Here is a 25,318-nt window from a genome sequence, read left to right as displayed (position 1 = left end):
TACTGTATTAAAGCAGTGGTTTTCAACCCTTTTCATGCCCAAGGACCCCTAAATTGATATACATTTGGCCGCGGACCTCCATCGGAAAATGTTTTGTGCCGGGGACCCCCAGAAGCAAAGATTTGAGTTAAAAAATATTCGCTTTAAAAATATATATATTCAAAGATATGCGCATATTTTCAAGATTAAAAAAAAAATAGCAGATCTGCAAGCTCATAGTGCGGCACTCTGCTATTTTTGAATAGCCAAAGCTACGTGGTTAAAATGATTGTGACGCTATGTTAACTCATTTCGCTGGGGACCCCCCTCCCCCGACCAGACCACAGGTTGAGAACCACTGTATTAAATGGATTATTATTATTATTATACATGCATTTTCAGCCATTTGAAAATAGCCGATCTACAAGCTCACGATGCGACGCATTGTGAGCTTGTAGATCTGCTATTTACAGTTGTGTTTAACTAAAGACTCTCAGAAAGTCTCAGCCACATGTCTCGAAATGTCTCTGCTCTCTCTGAGTGAGACATGCGAAGCAACCTGCTGCCACTAGGCGTCGCTGTGATTCATAACTACTGTATTAAAGGGATTATTATTGAATTAAGGATGATTTGTCCCTCAAATTGTCAAAAAATGCAGCAATTTCCTGTGGTGGAAAAAGTACTACATTTTTTTAACTTAAGTTAAAGTACCAATACTGCAATGTAGAAATACTCTGTTACAAGTAGAAGTCCGGTATTCAAAATTTAATTTAAAATTTAGTAAAAGTACAAAAGTATTGGTATCAAAATGAACGTTAAGCACCAAACGTTGAAAGTAATCATTATGCAGAATGTCCGCATTTCACAAGTTTTCAAATGTATAAAACATATTTTGAAAATAGCAGATCTACATGCTCACAATACCTCGCACTGCAACGCATTGTGAGGTTGTAGATTGGCTATTTTCAAATGGCCAAAATGTAAATAGGGTTAATGTATGTTTTGTAATAATAATCTAAATCTACAAAGTAACTAAAGTTTTCAAATAATTATAGTAAGTAGAGTAAAAGTATATTTGCCTCCAAGATGTAGTGGAGTAGAGGTAAAAGTACTGAAAATTGGAAATATTCCAATAAAGTAAAAAATGCCTCAAAAGTGTACTTAAGTACAATGCTTGAGTAAATGTACTTAGTTACTTTACACCACTGGACATTTCCCTCATGTAAATATCTAACATTACTTCCCACTTTTAGTTTAGTGGCAGCTCATGTTCAGCTGATTGGACCAGGCAATGTATCTACAATGAATGTACATTGTTAATAAGGCCTATACACAATTGTGATGCTATGGCTTTGCGCAAGCCACCCAGGTTGATTTGAAACCCTCCATTCACAAACACACCACATTTACACCTTACATTGTGGATTGGATTGTATTTTAGTGGTGCTTTTATTACTTAGGGTAGTATTATTACTATGGTCATATTATTGCAATTCTTTTGCCATTATTTCTTGTTGCTGCAATGTCAATGTCAATATTAAGGATATAAAAGGGGCTAGGGACATTTTGGTGGCTCAGTCAGTTAGCTACACAACATCTGATTGAAAACTGGCTCTTGACACGTGTCAAAGTAATTTCCTCCAAGATATGCTAAAACAAATGCCTTTTAAGGGGTAAGCACAACTGGGGTTTAAAGGGCTCTATGACCATATGAAATACAGAAGTCCTCTGCACATCCGCAGATGGCTAATAATAGGTGTGTAGTCCTCAAACTTGGACAAAACCTTCCACAAACTGCCCCGTATAAGATGATAAATACTTGTTGGGGTATAGAAACAGAACTGACTCCAAACAGTCAACACTCCAAACTAAACAAGCTGGTGAGGAAGTCTAGCTCCGTAGTTGTAGTTGAACTGGCCCTGTAAGGCTCGTCAGTCACTCTGGATGAGTGTCTGGTAAATGCCTAAATTGTACGTGGACAATCTGAAGGTGGTTGTGGAGGGGAGGATGAGGAGGAAGGAAGCTGGATGCTATCCCTGAGGAACCTCCCATCTCTTCTATAATGAGCTAGCAAGGCGAGGAGCACGTTCAGTCATGTCCCTCCTCGAGCTCCACAACCAAGCATGACCCCCATGTAAGACCTGCACTGTCTGCTACTATTTGACTTTTGACTCCTGCATGGACTGATGATGCACTTACACTTGAAGTACTAGGATATAAATTCCCAAACTTGGATGGACAAATATCTGTTAATAACTGTTGAGAGATTGCACTTATAAACACCTACAAAATTGTTAGATTGTATATCTCTGCTGTCCAGCAAGAACCAGCTAACTCCAAAATGTTCATTTTTCAGGAAATGAAAAAAAACTAAACAAAAAGTAGAGTTAGGTTTTGTTCATCATTGATAATAGCTGAATGGACCTCCAAGCTAATGAGGTTGGAGGTCAAACGGGGGTGGAGCCTGGAGTCAGCAAAACCAGCTAACTCCACCCCCCTTTGGTGGAGTTAGCTGGTTTAGCAGAAAGTTTGACGATCCAATGGAGTTTAGCTGGTTTTGTCAGAAGCGCTTTTTAATGCTTTTCATTGGTTCAATATTTTGTTTACCAACACACAGACGTAAAGGGTGTTCAATGGCCCTGATTTATGGAACAAAAATGCAAAAGCTTCAAAATGGAGTTAGCTGGTTTGTGGTTTCTGCCGGACAGCAACGATATGCATCTAGAGATTCTCACTGTTGGAGGTGTGACAGACATTTTATCTTTATACCATATATCTTGGTTTGGTTTTTGATTCTTACCTATATTTCTCCTGTTCCATTCTCACTTCTGATGCTATGCCGCCTGTATTTCCCTGTGGGGATCAATAAAGGTTCATCTCATCTTATGAATAACAAGTCTGAAAATTGGGCTCTGGGAGTTTGTACAACTGCACAAAAAAGAAAATGAAAAAAAATGAAAGGGGGAAAAATGTATTATAGCTAAAAAGTCATATTTAAAATACAGTAGATTAGTATCCCATTCAATCAATATTGTAAAACATTAACAGTTGCATTAGAGAAAAGTGAAACAGTAAAATCCTCAGTGTTAATGTATCCATTTGTAACTCAAGTGTACAAATGTAACCAAAATGACAAATTTGGCCACATTTCCACACCCAGTTAAATGGTTTTACAGTACAGTCTGACAACACGCATGTCTGCTTTAATACAGTGAATTAATCAAGGACACACAGATAAGCAACTCATAGAATGTACAAATGTAAGGGTCCATTTCATTACATTAAGGGTAATGGGCATTAAGGGTCTTACATTTGTACAGTCTCAGAGTTAAATCAACACTGAGGATTTTATTGTGTAATGAATGGTCCTTGTCCTCGCAGAACAGGAAAAAGAAAAGAGCCTAAAAACAGAAGGGCTAAATGTTCAGTCTTTTATTTAAAAACTATAAACAGTCACCAAAGTAAATAAAGCCAATCTCTAACAGACTGTTAGGTCTATGTATAATCGCACATCCTACTGACACTGCAGAAATGGGGATGGGTGGGTTGCCCCGCTCAGATGCTAACACGACAGGCAGTCATAAATGTTACACAACACACACTGTAGAGAGAGGACAGTCTGAGGATGTGAGCCGGAATGTGGCATGGTATTAAGAATGAAAAAATAGTACAATAAAACTCCACACTATATTAAGATAGAAAAACGTAGTGAAGAAAATATCATACCTGCACGTAAAGCAAAGAACACAGGAGAAAACCTGTATAAAACTCCATGTATTTAAACCAATTTACAAATACAAAAAAATTTGGTACGCGCACTGTGCTCGTACAATGACAAACGTTTACAGTGGATACATGTTACTGGTGTGGGGGGTGTGAGGGAGAAGAAGGGAAAGAATACCTTCAATATTTTTTTCTTCTACAAAATGACATGATATATTATTCCATACTCTTTCAGCCAGCAAAATGAGTTCTACAAGGTATTATAATACAAAAAATGTCACAGTTCCACAAAAACTGTTTTTTCCCCTCCCTAAGCTTTACAGCATCAGTACCTTTGCAGAAGTATTTACATGTTTTAAGTACATTCATCCACTGCTGAGTATAGAATCACATTAGATACAAGTGACCACGGATCATAAAAAAGCAAACAAAAACAAAAAGAAAACAAAACGTACTACTGTATTCAATCCTACCAAAGTAATGCTTCTATTACTCCACAGAGTGAGTTCTCCAGTGGCTGCATCGGCATCAAAGAAGATCTTCTTTATATATATTCACAAATATTTACAAGATTATTTTCATTAATCGTAATGGTATTCATTTTCAATAATAAATAAGTGAAAATATATTGACTCAAGTAAGAAAACCAAGCTACCAAGTTCTAAAGAAAAATAATAAAATTAATTAACAAACAAAAAAAAAAGTCTGCGCCAGTCACCAGCGGTGTTCTCGTCCTCCCGTCCTGGCCGTCTTCCCCTCTCTCTCTGTGTACCCCCCCCCTCCCCCCCACACACACTACTGCCACATGCTCCAACTCACATCAGGTCTCTGCAAACAGTCACGGGACTAGAAAAATCAATGTGCTCGTAGTCAGGGTTTTGTTGGTGGAGTCCCTCAGGGAAGCAGTCTTAAGCACTCCCCCTGGTGGGCGGCTGGTGGAAGACCCCGCGGCAGTTTGTTGTGTGGGTGGGGCTGATGGCTGAGAGGTGGGGGTGTGGGGGGGTTGAGCACGAGTGGAGGGTGAGGCATGAGGAAGAGAGAGAGGAATGAGAGGTGTGGCAGAGAGGCATTGTCCCGGGTCCTGTGGGCTGCTGCCCCCCGTCCGTTGCATACCCACTTGGGTTTTGCAGGTGGGATCGCCCGGCCCACGCCTCTCAGGAGAGAGGGCGGTCAGAGAGGTTTGTCCCGTTGGCCTCAAGCCTGGAGCGAGCGCGTTAGTTCATAAAGGCATTTGGCGAGCGTGGTGGACACCTCCATGTTACTAAGCGCCAGCACAGAGAGGTGGGTCTCATGCCTCTTCACCAGCCTGAGAAGCACACGAAAGAGAAATTAATGCAAGCTTCAAGTTAAGAGGTTCTTCCACTCTTTCTAATCCCACATGTAAAACACATGAGGCAGATATACTGTATGTGCAAAAACAGATTCCTTATCTAGAGAACAAATGGCATGTAAAATATAACAATGACCAAAAAACGTGTGTAAATCGACAGTCAATGAATATAATAGAATACAAAAGGATGACTTGAGACTTACTTGCGACCACAGTCAGAGTACTTGGCGATGTTCTTTAGCGTTAAGGCAGCAGTTAGTCGTATATGTTTGGTCATTGGTCCCTCTTTCTCATCCTATGAAGAAAAAATAATAATCGTGAGATCAAGTTTGTTACCAACGTTGACTTCAGTAGGATATAAAAAAACACCCCGACACTTTAAAGGAATTATCACGGTGACAGACAGCGTCAAGGCTAAGAAGTGGTCCCAATATGACAGGGAGAAAGGAAGAGTCCTAGCTCTTAATGATGTGATTTGAAGGCCAACCCAGAAGTTACTTCAGCCTTGGGTTCTTACTGCATTTTTCCAAAGGTATTCTTGCATCGGGTTTTGGAAAAATAAAGACAACAAGCTCTGTAGCAAACAAAGGCTTATCAAGTTTTGTAGCAAACAAAGGCTTAACATGTTTTGCCCAACAAGATAATCCCCACAAATCAAAACACTTGACTATGATTTAATAAATTAATATAAGTAAACAAAGTAACATCTTCAAAATTCATGATTGAGATATTGAGATTGAGAAAATGATTTAAGACAAAGTGAAATTCTTTGGCTTCTGTTAACCATAGACTTAATTTTCCACATGAATAGAAAACCCTACGGGTAAGAAGCATTGAAAATCTGGCGGGGGGGGGGGGGGGGGGGGGGGGGACTCAAGGCTCAAAAATGCTCACTTCACATCCAGGTTTTAGGACAAACTGTAACACTCAATGTACTTACAGTGAAGTCCCTGAACACCAGATTTCGAGAGCCTCTGCGCAGGGCCATGAGAGCCGCGCTCGGATGATTGACTATAGCTTTCTGTGCTCGTGGTGCCGGAGTGCTGCCTGCTACTGGTGGAGTCCTTTAGAACAAAACCACAGCAGAATGAGGTTAGTGGTCGATTCATTAACAGCAGATCATTTTACCATTGAAGCATGAATAGGCCCGTCACAACTATTACATAATCGCCTGATCGCAATTATTTGCACTAGTCACAATTATATTGCATTATCGTTAGAATGGTTCCCATTCATCTGTGTCTACCCTACATCTCAAGGCTCAGGTAACTTATGTTGTATATTAAATACATTTACTTCACCACTGTCATCGCAGTTATACATTCATCATGTAGCCTATAAGGCTTGTATATGGCCATAATACATTTAATAATTGGTCCCAGTAATTGTCATAATGTTGGCTGAGAAGTAACAAGCCATTTTGCTATAGGAGGCGAGTAGCAGTCGGGCTGCATGGTCTTAACTGGCCTCACCTTCTTAACCTCCGGTAATAGGCTTTCTATATTCAAGTTATTTGTCATATCTGCCCTGTGCAATTTTGGTTTATAAAGCCTAAAAAAGCAAACAGTATGACAATTAATTGTCTACTAAAATGTCAAGATCGTGACCGCCCTAGCTCTGACGCATACATGAAACATGAAGCCACTGTACTGAACTTCTTATAAAGTCACCATTCAGAGAGCGTAGTCACAAAACCTTAATGTGTATGATAGGATACATACTGGGAAGCATTCTGATTTAATGTGTATGATAGGATACGTACTGGGAAGCATTCTGATTGGGGCTTTGCGCCTGCTCCTCTAGTTTGAGTCCAGCAAGCAGTGCGTCCCGAGAACAGTGCTTGTCCTGAAATTGGAGCAGAAGTAATATAATGAATATTTCACACATTCTTTAACATATGTTGATGTGGTCATGATGCTAATAAGGACACTCGAAATATTCTAAAACAAATATAATTTAGGGTTGCAACCAGGCCTGGAATTTCATCATGTTAGGGTCAAAGGCCACTTGGCCTTTGGTGTTGCCAGTTTTTTTAGGGCACAAAGACCAAGTAGGAAGGCCATCGGATAAAACAATGAAGTCCGCAGACATAATGAATTTAACTTAAAAGGTGTAGGGTGATACAATTTGAATATAGTACAAGCACAGCATAACCAGTGTAACCAAATCAGTGAGATATAAACTGTTCATTTCACAAAATAATGCATTGGCAAATTATACCAATATTTGTACCAAGTCATACTGGTCTCAATATTTCTCACGTTCAGCACTGCACTTCGCTGATTGAGGTAAGGGTTGCATGAATCACCTGAGCACTCACAGATTAGAGGTTTTATTGCATTTTCCTCACCAGTTATTTTCATTGAATATTAATTGTGATTGACTTTAGTTGATTTTACATGATTTCAAATATAGTATGTTAAATTAAGAATAATATAAAATTAACTTTATCATTAATTCAGTTAGCCTAATACACATTGTTATCAAACGAGATTTTATTCATATCTAATCATCAATTTCTCTCTCTATCTACCCTCCCATTCATCATAGAACAATAAAAACAGCCAACATGTTTCGGCCTTTAAGGCCTTCTTCAGGGCATGCGATGAATAACTACTAGTTTTAACAGTTGCCTCCCTAATATAATTGAAGGAATAATATTATTAAATAATCTGCCATCACATAGTGTTGAAAATAATGTTGGCTGAGAAGTAACCCAAGCCTTTCTTTTGACAGAGATTGTTCTCACAGCCATTTCACTATAGGAGGTGAGTAGCAGTGAGGCCACATGGTCTTAACTGGCCTCACCTTCTTTAACCTCCAAATGATCCCACCCCTCAAGATTTTAAGTTTCTTCTCATAATGCATATTTTACAAGTTTTAACATATTTTGATATAGTCATGGTATAAGATCTCAGCTTTTTGTATTTCCATATTTTACAAGTAGGGTCTGATCCAGTGTTTTGGAGAAGGACTTACCTGTAGATGTGTAATAAAGGACAGTCTCTGCCTAGGAAAGGGTTCACATCCCTCCCATTGACATGTGCCTCCATACGCTTCTTTGCCCCCGTGTGTCGTGGCTGCGTGATAGAACACCTTCGACGGCGTCTCGAACCACCTGGACAGAGGAAAAAACACCGGTGGATCAGCACACACTCAACCACACCATATATCATTACGGCCAAGCCACTTAGTCAGAATAAGGAAAAAAAAGCAGGACAAATAGCATATTACATAACGGAAAGAGAAAAGTGTGGGACTCTCCAGCCCTGGGTTGCCTACCCAGGGCTGGAGAGTTGTCAAATTGTCAACTTCAACATCACATTTGGGAAAATAATGTTGGCTGAGAAGTAACCCAAGCCTATCTTTTGACAGAGATTGTTCTCGCAGCCATTTCACTATAGGAGGTGAGTAGCAGTGAGGCCACATGGTCTTAACTGGCCTCACCTTCTTTAACCTCCATAAGAATAATGAAATAAGATTGCATCTGTGTAAGGTAGAATTGTGAGGCTGTAAACCTGTTCACTCTACATATTAACACATCGGGTGCCAAAACCCTAATATTACGTGTTTTCAAAGAGTAGCGCTTTGGCGCCGAAACCGTAAAATTACGAGTTATCAGTCTTTTTGTTTTTTTCCACACGGGAGGGGCTAGAGCAGCTCTGGAATCACCCATGGTGATTCTAAGAAGGAAGGGACAGATGGATCACCGTGCCAAAAAACATGGCTCACCATCCGCTTCCGTTCTATCTCCTTCTCTAAACACCCCTATAACTCTGAAACTTTTTACGCTGGGGAAAACGACTCATTTTGTATGCACGATCGCTCCGCCATTGTTACTCGCGTGAGAGATGTTATCGTTCCAGGCGTTAGCCAGGACCATCGTGCAAAATAAACGCATGCTTTGTTTCACATGGATTTCTCGTCTTGGAGTCTACAGCTTAAAACACAGGCGCACAGCTCAATGGTGAGATTTCTGGCACCGAACTTAATCTGTTATTATAAAAATTCGGGCACCCAATGTGTTAATATACATAACATAACTTTCAGTAGTGGTGGTTAATGTGGTTGACACTCACCGTTTACAGGATTGCCACAGACATTTGAAGTTCTGCCCTGCTTTCCTGATCTGTTCTGGGGGTACCGTCGTAACGTGCTGCGTTGAGAGGATAGAGCAGGGGCTGCCCATCTGCGCAGGCGGCGTTAATTGGGCTGGAGAGGATGACATGGTAGGCTACACACACACACACACGAAAATCAGTCAATCAGCAGCCCATGGTAGTCTACAACAATTCTGGTTATTCTAGTTGAAGCAAATTTGTGTAACATTCTTAAGCTATGTTGCTTTCTACATTTCACGAAAATTGTCAACTTCAACATCATATTTGGGAAAATAATGTTGGCTGAGAAGTAACCCAAGCCTATCTTTTGACAGAGATTGTTCTCACAGCCATTTCACTATAGGAGGTGAGTAGCAGTGAGGCCACATGGTCTTAACTGGCCTCACCTTCTTTAACCTCCATAAGCCCTGAACCGATGACCTACCGCATGTAAACTTGTGACATTCAAAGCTTTTATTTATTAAAAGCTACAACCAGACATCATTGGTCATTTTTCAAAAGGTACAATTACAAACAGCATGGTCATCGAAGGGATAATAGGCCATGTTACCCATTAACACGATTAGGCTAAACCAAAAGAAGCTTTGGAGAGGTACAATCATTATTATATTTGATTGAAGTTGGCATAGATACTGTACATTCAATACCCTGCACTACTTTACAACACAGAAACCGCTTCAAACTCGTTTGAAGCTGGAGTTTCTGCTTTGTGCCAGGCTGGATTACTGTGACATGAAAGTCTAGGCAGCATTCAGGCCAATCCTTCTTCATTTCCGCTGCACAACAAAAGAAATACAGACGGCAGCTTTTGCCATAGTATAATCTGTAATGCCAGCAGAGTGAAATGAAGTGTGGAAAAGAAGCCTAGGTGAGACTAACCAGAGCAAGTGAAGCGAGACGGGCATCGACTTACTTGACGTCTATGCTACAGATATTACAACATGGTCTAACACGCAAATAACATCTTCAGTGGGAGGCAAAGAAGTAGGAACGCAGCAATACAGATTAAACTATTATGAAGCTAAAGGAGAGAATGGATATTTGACATTGACAATATTTCTCTTGAGATGGAATTATGTTTTACATTTGACTTATAGTCAGGGGATATTAGCAGAACATTTTCCAATCTTGGAATAAATTCCTTACCAAAAAAAATCTTCACCAATGTGTTTGTAGAGGTGTCTAGTAACACATCTCACAAAGACTGAAATGCAGTTTCCCTAGGAGAATTTTTGACAGCTGCTGAAAGTTGGGGTACCCACCATTTCCCTGCATTTCCATGCAGGGAAAAAAAATCTAATTTTAATTCTGTTTTAAGTAGCATGTGAGGGGTCAAACTAGGGTGTTTTTATGATTCTGAATCCATTGCAAGCATTTGTTTTGCACCAAAACCACTCCTTGGGCTAAAAACAGCCCAATCTCAATGGGCTTTTTACACAAAAAGTATACCTGGAAAAGGATGGCTATGGCCGTTTTTAGCCCAAGGAGTGGTTTTGGTGCAAAACAAATGCTTGCAATGGATTCAGAATCATAAAAACACCCTAGTTTGACCCCTCACATGCTACTTAAAACAGAATTAAAATTTGATATTTTTTTGGTGGTGATATTTTTAAATGGTGGGTACCCCAACTTTCAGCAGCTGTCAAAAATTCTCCTAGGGAAACTGCATTTCAGTCTTTGTGAGATGTGTTACTAGACACCTTTACAAACACATTGGTGAAGATTTTTTTTGGTAAGGAATTTATTCCAAGATTTTTTTAATATCCCCTGACTATTAGAGTGAGACTGGACTGTTCTGATGGTGACAGAAGTCATTGTAGGATGTATGACATTTTCTTGCCTACAATACTGTAATTATTTCTACCTGCACAACACTACACCACCAATACAGCATCTCCATATCAGTTTAACCCATTAAGACCTGAGGGCGATTCTAAAATTGTCATCTAAATGGTTTTCTGAAAAATACGCAATTTTGGGGGTCAAGGACAAATTATATGTATTTGGCCGCGGACCCCGAATCTCAAAATCCTTTGTTCCAAGGACCCCCAGAAGCAAAAATGAGCAAAAAAATATATTTAAAAATAAATAAATATATATATATTCAAAGATTTGCACAAAGTGACTCGCTATGAACTTGTATATCTGCCATTTTTGAATAGCCAAAGTATAAAATGACATCCCGGTTTTAATGGGTTCCTGATGAAGTTCCTGATGAAGACCCTCAGCGGTCGAAACGTTGTGTAAACTTATTACATTTTCTACTGGGGGCTACCAGTGTTTTCGGACATCTCTTTTCTCTAATTGACAATCATACCTTCTTATTTATTGAAGACATATTTGGGGTCATTAGAAGTTTTATTTTGATAGCAATAGTGAGTAGAGACAGGGAGGCCAGTAAGGACCGCGAGGGGATGATTTCAGGTCAGATTTGCACCAGGGCCACCTGCGGCAAAGACTCAGCCTTGCCATGGTGCTACGTGCTCTACCAGGTGAGCTACCGGGGTGCCCCCACAAACTAAATGGTTTACATTAATACCTTGATACCACCCAAGCCTAATGACAAATACTAAGAACCCAATCTCAGTCAATTGTAGTACTATTAAGCAGTAATGATGCATCTCTACTACTGTTCAGAAACCTGCCCAGCTCCCACCTTAAACAACCTGTATATACTAAACCCAAATGCTTTAAATGTTAGCCAATAGCCTCCCACACATCATTTGACACAAAAAATAAAATAAATTCTAGAGTTGAGCCTCTTGGTTGGGGACTACCATATTAAATAATTAGGATTTCAGTCAAGACATTCGTGTTACACAAACAACTTTGTCATCCAACAGCCATTTTTTAAAGTCAAAATGTAAATGCTGTCAACTGCACGGTAGCTAGATGATACATTTACTAGCCAGTAGTAGCCACAACCAAAGACATTTGATGACAACCACCTGCTCACCCTAATGCGTGTCTGAGTCAGAGACAGAGAGAGTGTACCTTTCTGTTTACGAGATGGTTCATTGTTGAAGGCACTTGGTAACTGCATTTAGTAACTCTAGCAGAAGTATCACTGTAAACAGACGTAGCCTAAACAGACCTAAACCATGACTCACCGTATAGCCAGCTGCCTGTGTGGGAGAGCAGTTCCTCTGTTGAGTGGCGTTCTCTATTGCTACTTTGGCTACTGTGCTTGGGTCAGTTCCTGCTGGCACTGCCACCATGGTGGCACTGCTGCCGGCATTATTGGGGTCACTGATGGTGATGATCCGCACCCCCACTTTACTAGGGATCCCCGAGGCCGACGCCGCCATGCCGCGGCCGTCGTCCTCGGCCGGCCTCTTGAGGCCCCGTGCCTCGAGGGCCAAGCCGTTTGCCGGGCCGCCGGCAGGGCTCTGGGAGGTAATAGTAAGAGTGGCGGGCAGGGGGGTGTTGGGGAGCAGTTGCTGTCTTAGTACAGGCACGGCGTGGCCAAGTCCCAAAGGTCCATTGGACAACTCAGAGGGAGCCCTGGTGCTTGCCCCCTGAGGTCCATTGGCCAGCCGCTCTGCCTGCTGGGCTTTGGCAGTGTCCTGCTGAGGGGGTGGGAGTTCTGAACTGTGCACCCTCTCAGCGGGGCCCACCTCCCCGTTTCCCAAGTACTGTTTGGAAGCAATGTGATTTGGAATGTTCTTGCTAAAGTTGCCGCCACTTTCACCCCGCTCAAAGTCACACACCCCGTTGACCAGAGTCTTTTTGGGGTCCGGGTTGCCCTCCAGTGGGCCGCTCAGGCCAGGGGAGAGAGCCTGCTTCCCGTTCGCTGGGTGGCCCTCGATCGCCGGGCCATTGAGTGCCCCCTGGTTGTTCCCTGAGTGGTATGGAGGTAGATTTGTCTCCATGCACTTCCTTCCGTTCAGCAGCTTAGCCCCGGGTGACACATCCCCATTACTAGTTTTGCCATTAGATGATCCTCCTTCAGCCAAAGACGAGTTCTCCATCACCTCGATCTTCCTCTCGTGGATGTGCAACCCAGTGGCATCCTTGGCTTCCTCTTCCTTCTGACAGATTATCCTGTCCCCCCTGAGGGGAGCAGGCTGTGGCGGTACCAGAGGGCCGTGTTGGGGCGCCGCCCCTGCAGGGAAGGGAGGGGCGGGCATGCCTGGGGTCACAGCGCCCTGGCTAACAGCGGCAGCGGCGGCAGAGGTGGTGAAGCCTGTGTTGGGGACCACGGTGAAGGTGACCTGGCCGCCAGGCATGGGACCCTGGATGATGGTAGCGGCCCCCGGGCTGCTGGTGGAGATGAGCTGGCCTGGCAGAAGCTGGACCGCCTGCAGGCCTGGAGTTCCCGTAGCCTGCAGCTGGCCGGGCACCAGCTGGACGTTAAGCTGCTGGGGCTGAGGAGAGGGTCCCTGGGTGCTGTAGCCAGCCTGGTAGATCACCTGTGGACTGGGGGCCCGCGTGCTGCTGTGGGGAGGGGGCACCTGCGGTGCAGGAAGGATCAACTTGCCCCCCGGTGTCGTGGGCCCTCGCTTTGGAAGCAGTAGCTGTTTGATCAAGCTGGACTCTGTGGAGGTAGGCTGAGACAGGGGCGGCTGGGAAATGATCTGGAGCTGCTGAGGTTGTTGCTGCTGCTGATGCCGTTGCATGGATAGCATGTGGCTGATTGTTTGAGGTGGCTGAACCTGCGCGTTGGCGGCAGGAGTAGGAGGACAGGGATTGGAAGTAGCACCAGGCTGCCCTGCTATCTGGATAGTCTGGGTACCAGGCATAGCCGAAGGGTTGGCAAGAACAATCTGGTGTATGGCTGGGGAGTACGCCGTGCTCTGCTGTGGGTTGGGGCCGACGATGACCACACTCTGCTGCTGCTGCTGTTGTGGTTGTTGGGGCTGCTGGTTGGGAGTGGCCGTCAAGGACAATGGTCCGCCTGCTGCGGGTTTTGGGGCGATGTTTTGGAAGGTGACCCGAGAGCCTTGGGCATTGGGCACGCCGGCAATCGTGAACACCTGGCCACTGCCCACCTGGAAGTTTTGTATGGAGGAGACAGGTGTCGACACAAAGTGAGACTCCTGCTGGGGCGCTCCACCCTGATGGCCAGACATGGGAGGGGTTTGGGCCAGAGGTGGCCTCTGGGCTATGGGGGGGCACACTCCCTGCACCCTTGCTGTCAAAATATGACCCTGCGGTACCTGCTGAAACAGTGTGACGGGGGTCCCGGTGGGGAGCAGGGGAGAGTGTTGCTGTGCAGGCTGAGTAGACGGTGGAGGGGGGCCGATCTGTGGACTGTGGTTCTGGATCACATGGGCCGACGTGGGGATCTGGATCGCCGGTCCTGGTCGGACCTGTTGGGTTGCTGTCAAGGGGTTCAGGGGCACCTGCTGGGGCACAGAGAGGCGTGGAACAGTCGTGTGGGTTGCAAGGGGAGGCTCCTGTGCAGTGAAGGCCATCGGTGGGGTTGTGCCACCGACGTTAAGGCTGGGGGCCAGGGCCGGCACTGGGGCTCGGACAAGTGGAGATCCAGGAAGCCCGGGAGGTAAGCCTAGGCAGAGAAAATCAAAGAAACATTTAAGTCCAGCCCTAGTAACCTTGTAAATAGTTTGTTTAATACTCGATTATAGGACTGATTTACAAGAATCAAGTATTCTTGCCAGATATCCACATCTCTAATTAATTCTTCATATCATTCGCTGAAATAATTCTGTTTTATTAGGAAAACTTGATCATATACTAGAGCAATACAGAAACAAACAGCTTTGGAGTCTAATTGCCAATAGTCTCGGTCCACTGTTGTGACGGAACTGGTGGCATTGAAAAATCAAGAACCATGTTGAATGTCTCTACCTGGTGGAGGGGGGGCCTGAGGGTCTCCAGGGCCCTCGAGTTTGGCTGCCAGTGGCGTTGAAGGTGACGCAGGGTTCTGCTGGTAGTACAGCTGTATGGGCAGGGGAATGGCCCTCCGCCTCAAGCCCACCAGGAGGATCTGAACCTGGCCGTTGGCCTTAGGCTCCTCCTGCCGTCGCATTGTGTGGTTGGGGAAGATAGTCCTGTGGGAAAGAGAAGGCGGTGGTAATTAATTCCTAATTTCCTGACTGTCAGTGGGACTTACAGTTTTGTAAAAACAAACAGGATTTAAAAAAATCACACCCAGTGTGAAGTGGGCGGTGTCTTCACTTAAAAAAAAACATAAATGTATCCCTATAAATAGGACTATGCACATGTGTCATGTTTCCCTAGCCAATCACAGTCCTGAATAGACTGATTGGCCAATCACGGTGCAGGGTTAGGGGGGTACACTGGTGGCCAATCACAGCGCAGGATTTGGGGTGTGAATATCCAAACCTCACATATAGGGGCGGTTTCACCGCCCAAAAATACCAACAATCATTGTCAAATGCACTCCGTTATCATAGACAGAGCCACGTTCTATAGCCAGAGGTGCCTTTAATCAGCTTATTCCATCTATAGATTTGTATGTCAAGTCAATGTTTTAAAAAGGAAACAACTTAATGAACCAATTTCAACCAATTGCAATTCTATTTTGTGCAAGACCATGGAAAAGGTTTCAGTCAATCGAATTACCTCTTCCGTCGCTGGTAGTTTAGACTCTTAAGGGCCTGAGACAATACAAGTCAGACACACGCGTCACTAAATGCACTCATTGTTTACAACGGCTGCAGTCACACTTGAGGCGTCAAGTGGACGCATCAAAACCTGTTGATGCCTGCTGATGCGTCTTTCAGAGCTACGTTCTATTTTAGAGCGTCAACACATAATGGCACAGACCAGAGAGGGAAGGAAAAGCAAGTGAAGGGACAACGGAGCACAGTCCAGACTCCCAGCGCTTATGCGTGCGTAACGTGTGTGCCCTTTGAATTGAATTGAAATTGAATTGTGTGCTTACGTCTGTGTTTTGGTATGTCACTCATTTAATTTGAGTTTGTGCAATGCAGTTCCAATTATTGATCATTGTGGTGCGGCCTGTGATACATTTACTGTATATGCAATGACATGTTTGAGAGTGCTACAGTAGAGTTTACTGTAGTTTACTTTCTGACTGCTGTGCTGGTGCAGAAGAAAGCAACATGGAGCAATGACTGACAGCACAGGCAGCAAGTACAGAGGCTCAATACAAAATGTGTGAATTGACGCTTCAAATGTGAACAAGTGGCCTAACTTAACGCGCATCAGGGACACTCGTCAATGACGTTTCCAGTCAGTCAAGGCCTTTAGACTTCAATTGGTTCTTAAAAGTCATAGAGGAACAGATGATGCATTCTTAACCTAGCTTAACACTGTTACAAAACATCTTCAGCAGCCAAAAGGATATGCTAGTGATATTTTAAGATTTTACTTCAGTTTTTAATGCAATGAAAACACTTATTGAACTTGGGGTAACAGTGACCTTGTTTTTGGGAGATTTCCTCTCCAATGACCATAGAAAGTCTGTGTCAATGGCAATGTGTCTAAACAACTAACAGGGGTGAAAACTGGTGACACTTTTGTTTTGGCCAGAAAACAAAGACAATTATAAATGTGCAGCACCCAGGCCCCTTCCCATGATGCAAGCATGCTACATTTTCTCTTTTCTAAGAGACAGAGCCTAAAAGCCTGAGTGACATACATACTACTGTATATGAGGCAGTGCTAACAAAAAGAAAAACTCAGTCGCATCTATTAGAATTTTAAAGAAACATTTTCTACATTTTGTAGAATGACAAAATACACGAGAAAAAAAAAGCACCCTTCCAATGTTGGCCCCTTCCTACACCACCCACCCACCCACATCCCCTCTTTAAGCAGTTCCTATGTGAAAGCCCACCATGTCCATAACCCCCTAACACCCTATTTTCAATACCTACCGTCTTCTATACCAAGGAGTGTATTTGACTATTTATGCAAATTCTACAAATTGTATGCAAATTAAAAGGGTGAAAGTAGCCTACCCCAAAGCCAGACCCATGAACGATATTTGTGCTACGTTTGGAGGCAGTTGGACTACTTGTCTGCTGTGGGTTCTCGGATGCACAAACACACTCACAGGCTCTCCAATTATAGTAGTAAGATAAGTGGTAATGGAAGGTAATGGACCCGTGAAATTCGTACAGAGGTCCGATTGGTTCAGAAATTCTTCGGACCTGAACCATAATTCGACCCGTTCCTAGATTCAATTTGGTCAGAGATAATACAAAACCTTCACATTTCCTGTAGCCTGCGACTGTAATAGAAATCATAAAATGAATCTTCACAATAAGTGGAATTTGTAAAGTCTAAACTGTATTTATAGTGGAGACTGAGACTGGCAGGTTAAAAAAGCCAGATGTGAGAGTATGCTCAGGTCTGACCCGCATAAAGATGCATTTATCCTAATCTAATATTATAGCGATATCCATCCACCGTTCCGCAGCCTGTACGTTTCCTAATGAGAACGGGCACTCCATCCACCACCACAAGCGCCGATAGGCACAGGTCCGCATTGTAGCGACAGAGTAAACGATGTTACATAAAAACTTTCCTGTTGTCATGATTATGAAAGTTTCTCAAACTTATTTTTTAAGTGAAGTTTAGGGGGGGAAAGGAAGAGTCTTGCCTGCTGCGCTGAACCAACGTGGTCTCTCATAGGTCTTGCATGACCAGACACGCACAGGCAGGCACGCGGCCACGCACAATACAGATGCAAAATAAAAACATTTGAAGGCAATTTCAACATTCAATTATTAAAAAAATATATATATTTGACTCCAAAATGTCATTCTGACAGCACTAATGTCATGAGCGACAAAGAACATTTTCCACTGCAATAAAGTTGTATCTAATCTTGAGTTTTAAAGTAAAAAAAAGAAATGACGTAATGGTAGTAATCTCTGCTTTGCGAGTGAAATATCTTTTGTAGCATCCGATGTCTCTGGCATGTTGCTCGGGTTGGTTCATGTAAAAGTGAAGTGCATCACACAATACAGGGTGCTCAGAACTAACCGTAAGCATTTGAGGAAGCCAGTGGAGTTTAAGATGTTGCTTCGGCCCATTTTACTGCAAGTGGCCAGGTACTCCGAGTACATCTCTGACCGTGACACAGAGCCCTCGGGGATGGCCTCAAAGTGCGCGTTCAGCCTGTTGAACAAGCACAAACAAAGAGTGGAAATCATACTATTTACAAAAGGTTTCTTAACATGGCATCTTCTTAAGAAACACATTTTGATTTCAACAGATGTTATTTAGTGAAAACCAAATCTGTTTAAACTGCTGATGACATAAAAGGGGCATCAAATAATCTGATGATGTTGTCTATAGGAGATGGTCTACATTCAAATGGTAGGAATTGAGATATTGAAAGAAACTGTATGAAAATTTAAGAGTAAAAGAGAAAGACTTAGAGGGAAGTGATAAAAGGTAGGAATGTCTCTTACCACTGCAGTGTAAACTTATCACCATCCAGTTCCACAATACCAGGTGGTGGAGGAGTGGACTGGACTGCGGCTCTTGCTACTGCAGACATAAAATCACAAAATGTAATTAGGAAAAGGTAGGTAATGCAAAGTAGTCAACCTGATCACTTATTTAAAGAGGAAAGAATTCTTTGGAGGCAAAACATTTGACATGATTGGCAGTTATAATAGTGCAATACAGTTAACATTTTTGTGGAATTCCCAGGGTTATCCACAAGATGTCAGCAAACCAGTGCACTTGCTGCTGAATCAATAGGTGATGGCATGCGCTGAAACTCACCCCTCAACTTAGCATGACCTTCCATTCTATACTCCCAATTATATGAATAGCACAGTGCTTGTGGACACCTGTGTTTCCACAATCCAAGACTTTAGCAGGCAGTGCTGTCTTGGCTCAAACTGTTGGTTTTTCAAATTTGTCATCTAGGTTGGTTTTACCTTTCCATCACAGACAACACATTGTACTGTAAACTCAACGATCCATGTATAAAAAGGACACAGGTAATATCACTTCCTTCAACGTGAAATGATCACTTCCTTTAATGTGAAATGATATGTTGGCCGTAACAGGTCCATATGACATTGGTGCACGTTTCATTATGAAACAAAAGAACTATAGAGAAACTTTTCCAGAATGGTTTGATCTGCTTGCTTGGGCCTGACAGTGTTGATTTCGTCGACTAAAACTATGACGAAAAATGTTTGTCGACTACCTTTTTTCACTGATGAAAACTAAATAAAAACGAAATAAAAACTAAGCTCTGGTGACTAAAACTAAACATATTGACAATTTCTTCTACAAATAAAAACTAAATGTTAGTGAGAAGAGATCTAGTAGAACTAAGACGAGTCATTTTATCGTTTGTCGGGTGTCAGGTGTTGCGCTCTGAAAATAGCAGATCTACAAGCTCACAACACGTCACGTTGTAAGCTTGTGGATCAACCATTTTCAGCATGCAACCAAGTGTAAAATCAGCCATTACGACACCATCAAGGCTCCGCCAAAATACATTTTAGTTGACTAAATCAACTGTAGATTTAGTTGACTAAAATCTTATGATATTTAGTCGACTAAAACTAGACAAAAACTAAAACATTTCAGATGACTAAGATACAACTAAAACTAAATCAAATTTTATTCAAAAGACTATGACTAAAACTAAATCAAAAATCAACACTGGACCTGACATCATATAACCCCAATACTGCCCTTAATGTCAGTTTTTGCAAAAAAATTAAATGACCAATCAAAGCTGTGAAGCAACTGTATATCAAATTAGACAGCAGTGATTAACCCATTTAGACCCGAGACAGATTCTAAAAACGCCTTCTAAAGTTTTCTGAAAAAAAAACTTTTATTCAAATAAATTACAAAAACATATGCTGCTATATACTGTATACAGCAACAATTACACCAAAAGGGGTTCCCGGATTGAAAGAGATATTTACGTATAGGTGATCCAGGTCTAAATGGGTTAAGACAACAATTAACATTGACTGCAACAAAAAAAAAACTAAACAAATAACCTTAAACTGAAGTACAGTAGTAAAAAAATAATTAAGTGACTTTATTCAACTTTAGCCATGAGACTTACCAGGTGACGGTGCTCCCTGTACCGGTGCTGGTACCTGTTCTACAAGCTGCGGTCGCACCTCTGCCGCCTGGCTGGCACTGGCCTGGTGCTCGATCAACTTCACAGCTGTAAGAGCATCTGGCCCAAACGTGTGCAGGTCTACAGATACTAGCCGCACCAACAGGTCTGCTCATCAATTGGTTGGTTGGGGGGGGGGGGGGTTACAAAACATAAACACAAAAGCTCAGTGACAGAAATGAGAATTCAGGTAGAAATAAGCAGAATGCCCATTTCAATGATTCTTAGGCATTAAAAACAAAAGCACTAGAGCTGGGATCGGGCCGAATTCTTCTGTCCGAACCCGTCCCTAGACCAACAGCGTAGTGCCCGAGACAGGCTAGAACCCGACCATTAATTATTAATATGCGTCCGACTCAAGCCGACGCAAATATTATTATTTATACTGACACACAAACGTGTTAATGTTACAGCATGCCCGTTTACCCTGATTAAACTTGTGTGGGCTTGAAAATGATCAAAAAAAGGCATTGTTTTTGGTAGCTTGTTACAGATTATACATGCCGTTATCATAACATTTCAGTCGTCTTACCATTGATGATTGTCAACGCAGGCTATTATTCATAATGATATGGACTCAACTGTTGACTGTTTGGGAACTTTTAAAAACTACAGAAAAAACTAACATTTGTCCTCTTAACTCAATCCCAATTTACAGAAGAGAGTTCAACACGTAAATCCTGGTCGTACCTATGCTGTGGTCAACAGCGGCGATCCTGCTGCAGGGACTTTCTCCCAGCTGGGCGAGGAGGTACAGCACCTCCAGCGAGGCCATGAGGAGCATGAGGTCAGGCAGGGTGAGGAGAGCCACCACTTCCCGGTATGATTCCTGGTCCACGTACTCACAGATCAACACGCCGTTGTCCTCCGCTTTGCTGAGGTTGCCCAGGATCTCCATGGCTGGAAGGAATCACGTAAGACAACCAAACGTTTGACCAGTGGTTTTCAAACTACTTTTGGCACACCAACTGGCAAAGTCTAAATTTCAATAACCAATCTACAAGCTGATGTGACAGGCTGTGAGGTTGTAGATCTGATGTTTTTGCATTTTTTGAAAGTGGTAAAATTGTATCTAACTTTAAGTTATAAAATGTGTCTTTGTATTGGAAAATGAGTGTGCACAAACTTAAGTACTGATATATAGTAAGTATTAAAAAAAGATTCCATCATCTTTTATATAGTTATATACAGTATTTTAAAACCCAACACCTGGATTTGCCTCACAATACACCAGTGTGCCTCGGCACACAGTTTGGGGACCACTGCTTTATACACTTCATACAACCTACTGATTCATAGCACAGTAAGAGCAATGTTGTATGCTCTCATTGCTCTGGGTGAAATGGCATGAGATGTAAACGACTGGGGAGGCGGTTTCTCCCGAGTAAATCACAACATAATCATGAAAAGCAGCAAACCACAGATGACATTGATTACACAGAGACAAGAGAACCCTTAGGCCACATCTGACTCCTGCTAAAAAGTCAAGAAGAGAAGTGGCAGCAGCCCACTTTACCTCACTTTAAATTCAAACGCATGGGATGGAGAGCCAGCCCACTCACCTCTCATTTTGAGGAACCGGTCCCTGGCCATCAAGCATTTGGTGATAGTGTGAAACATTAGATGGGTTGTTCTGAAATCAACAGGATCCAGCTGGAGCTGTGTGGGGGAAAACAGATGATTTGCTCAGTTTTCTTTTCCAAATGAGAGTATTCGCCCATCCTTCCAAGATAAATGTAATTCCAAATGGAACAAACAAAGCTCAACAGGCTTACTAGCATCCCAAGGTTTGTTTGTCACGGGGTTTGGGGGGTTATTCTGTTATACCTACATGGAACCATAATGGAACCATAAAACACCTATGACATTGTAATACCATGCAGTATTAGCTTGAATATCATGTTCAATAAAAAAAAAAGAAGCCTTCATAGATACAAATTATAGATCCAGACCATGACCGCTATACAAAAAGCATGTCATGGAAGGAATATTGATTTGGGGACCATTCAAAAATCCTTGAATGGATTTACAGCAAGCCCCCAGGCTTTGCAATAATATGCCACAATATAATGTAAGAGCCCAGATACTGGCTAGCCAATTAATGACATCAAAAGGTTCATATGATTCTATCGGGGCCCTTATGCAAAAAGCTTCTAAAAATAGGAGTGCTGATGTAGGATCACTGACTAATTCACAAGACTATACGCACGTCTTCAGAGCCAAAACCCAGCGTTCCTACACAGTTTCCATTTTAAAAGTTCCATACTTTTGCCAGACCTTCATTTCTCAACTGGATTAAACGACTTTAGTACGACTGATGTCCATGATGACTGAGTAGATGACTGACTATATAACTGAACAGCCAATGATTACTCTCCACAACAGACATTAACAATACCAGTTCTACACCCACAAAGACTGTAGTGATGTGCATTGGGACAAAAAAAAACAAATTAATCAAATTTGCCTTTGGGGATTAATAGTCTTAATATTCCCCATTAGTTTTATTTTTGTTTTGCTTTGCTCATTACAAAACAAAACTGTGGAAACGATAAACCACATATTCTATGATGAACAATCAACGAAAATAGCAGATCCCGAAGCTCAGAACAACACATCGCAACAGTATGCATTGTGAGCTTGTAGATCGGTTAGTTTTCGACAAAGATATTTAGTGTAGGGTAAAACAAAAGGACTCCAGGCAATTAAGTATTTAGGGTTTTAACTCCGTCCCATACGTTTGCAGACTTGCAGAACAATGCAAAGAGACAATCCTATGCTTTCGTTTTGAGAGCTCAATCATTTAAAATTCCATTTATAGACGACACAACGACTCTAAAGTCCCCTCCCGCCCTGGCTCCCCGGGACGACCCACCTCTGCGGCCACGTTGCCCAGCGTGTCGAGGCCCAGCTGTCGGAGGGAGATGAGGTTACAATGGGCACAGAGCAACAGGAAGCGCAGGCATGTGCGGTTGGCCGCCAGCAGCTTGACGTTGGCTTCCTCGAAGGAGAGGTTTCGCAGGATGACCGCCACCTGCAGCACACGCTGGCCCTCCATGTCGTTGATGCCCGGATCCCGGGGCGGGTGGAAGAGAGTCTGCCAGGGCCCCCCGCACGATGTGCCGTCTGCCAAAGGGAAGAGAGCAGCAGCCTATCATTTTCAATGCTCCATTCAATGCTACGGAGGCAATGGGCCCCATATTGTCAAGCAGGCTCAAGCTCTTTTTGTCCCAATAATACAGTGGTTCTCAACCCTTTTCATATCAAGGCCCATTATTTATTCGGCATTTGAGCAACGGAACACCATTTGATGAGATTTAGCCTCTCAGACCCAAAACTTAGAATATTTTGTTATCGTTGGATACGATTTTGTCTACAATTCCATGCTGTATTGATGTGGTACCATAGGACAGACAACAGACAACAATCGTTGATAAAAATAAAAATTCTTCAATTAAGTAATGCAGATGTTTAACAATAATTTAACTCTTGAGACCGTACACTCTTTTACACTCTCAAAGAGTAACTGGCAGAAAAGGACTCGCTCGCTGCATAAATATTAAGGAAAACTCCTTAGACTTAAGAGAATAGAATGTATTTATTTCTAAATGCTCATAAAGTGCTCTGTGCTCATAGTGAGGGGTGAATTTAAAAAGGCAACCGTTTCGGTCCTGGGACCTTTGTCGGTGCTGTATGCCAAATAGCACTGACGAAGGACCAAAACATCTGAGACCACCGCACCTGCAGTGAACAAAGGACAAAGAAGGGCGCAACAGTTTTTCCTGTTCTTCACACTCTCAAGAGTTAAAGATCTACTGTATGACGGTCCATTTGGTTACCAACTCTCCAACATTTAGCTGGGGACCACCTGGAACCCCCTCAAGGACCACTGGTGGTACCCGGACCACTGGTTGAGAACCACTGCAATAATACAACAACCCACAAGTAAATGGAGATGCATTTTGAGGGAATACTGTGTGTGTAACGGCTGGTGCATGTGTGTGTGTGTGTGTGTGAGAGGAGGGGGGCCTACTTACCATGTGCTGGGCTGCTCTTGTCCCAGATAAGTTCCCTGACTTCAGCATCTTCCACAACAGCCTTCCAAAACTAAAGTAAAACAGCAGCTGTTAGAGGTGCATTCAGAATCAACCGAGCCCTTTACTTTTCCTCAAAACTTATGTAATGTGCATTCTATTGTTGATGCTACTTTGTCTGCATTTATTCTTTTAAAGCACCATACCCATTTAAGATCAGTCTGTATGTTTAAAACGAGACATGTAGGGCTGCAACAGTTAATTGAACTCATCAATTTTAACATTCTAAATAATAATACATTTTAATCAAATAATACATTTTAAAGTTTTTTTTTCTTTTGCTGGTGAATACAGGAGTAAGTATTGTGTGTGATATGAAATGTAAGCTTATCATATAAACAATCATTATTTAGTTAACCCCACTGATTGTCTTCCATACGCCGTCCATACTATGTTTAAGGGCCTCTGGTTAATAAACATATGAGGGATTACTACTGTGTGCGTCTGATTATTAGTAATTATTTCTAGGCTTGAAAACCTGTGATATCTACAAATAACATTCAATTGAATATATACATACAGATGAATTCAATATACACAAATAGTTGTTTGTACAGGTCATTAAATATAACTGCATAAATGGTCTGTGAAATCCAATATGGCTGCAACAGTTAATCGGACTACTCGATTTAATTGATAATAAAAAATATATGTAAAATATATATTTTATCAAAGAAATGTGCCTCTCAATTATTCAACAAATCAAAGAAGTAATCAAGCTACTTGTGTATCATTTGACAGGAGACAGACTGTCACTATCATTTGAAAGGAGACAGATTCATTTGAAAGGAGACAGATTGTCACTTTACCCTAACAAAGTCTCTGGAGGTTTTCTCCTTCCAGTCCATCCCAAACACCCCGGAGAAGGTACCTAACGCTGCAAAGGCAGAACAAAGGGAAGATTTTTAGAAGGTTCACATTGAAGCGCCATTTGTTGGCTCATTTACTTTCCTTGCTCTTCAACTTGACTTAAGAAATTGCATTTTGGAGATGTAAGAGGAACAGA

General features: G+C 42.4%; 1 protein-coding gene across 1 annotated transcript in view; it reads right to left on the bottom strand.

The window, feature by feature from the left end:
• Positions 1-3,188: 3,188 nt before the first annotated feature.
• Positions 3,189-25,318, bottom strand: part of arid2 (AT-rich interactive domain 2) — a 36,842-nt gene continuing 14,712 nt past the window's right edge. Inside the window, exons 6-21 of the mRNA XM_080421641.1 lie at positions 25,122-25,189; positions 24,256-24,325; positions 23,094-23,344; positions 21,781-21,877; positions 20,909-21,118; positions 20,162-20,326; positions 18,528-18,606; positions 18,097-18,231; positions 14,965-15,167; positions 12,264-14,662; positions 9,112-9,266; positions 8,012-8,150; positions 6,795-6,877; positions 5,973-6,096; positions 5,236-5,327; positions 3,189-5,008 (exon numbers count right to left, since the gene is read on the bottom strand). Coding sequence (XP_080277767.1) covers positions 4,897-5,008; positions 5,236-5,327; positions 5,973-6,096; positions 6,795-6,877; positions 8,012-8,150; positions 9,112-9,266; positions 12,264-14,662; positions 14,965-15,167; positions 18,097-18,231; positions 18,528-18,606; positions 20,162-20,326; positions 20,909-21,118; positions 21,781-21,877; positions 23,094-23,344; positions 24,256-24,325; positions 25,122-25,189 — 4,382 coding nt within the window. The 3' untranslated portion in view covers positions 3,189-4,896. The remainder of the gene's footprint in view (positions 5,009-5,235; positions 5,328-5,972; positions 6,097-6,794; positions 6,878-8,011; positions 8,151-9,111; positions 9,267-12,263; positions 14,663-14,964; positions 15,168-18,096; positions 18,232-18,527; positions 18,607-20,161; positions 20,327-20,908; positions 21,119-21,780; positions 21,878-23,093; positions 23,345-24,255; positions 24,326-25,121; positions 25,190-25,318) is intronic.

Source organism: Gymnoscopelus braueri, assembly GCF_963280865.1.
Source record: "Gymnoscopelus braueri genome assembly, chromosome: 23".
Lineage (NCBI taxonomy): Eukaryota > Metazoa > Chordata > Actinopteri > Myctophiformes > Myctophidae > Gymnoscopelus > Gymnoscopelus braueri.
Note: the sequence above shows the minus strand (reverse complement) of the source record. Positions and strands in the feature narration are given on the sequence as shown.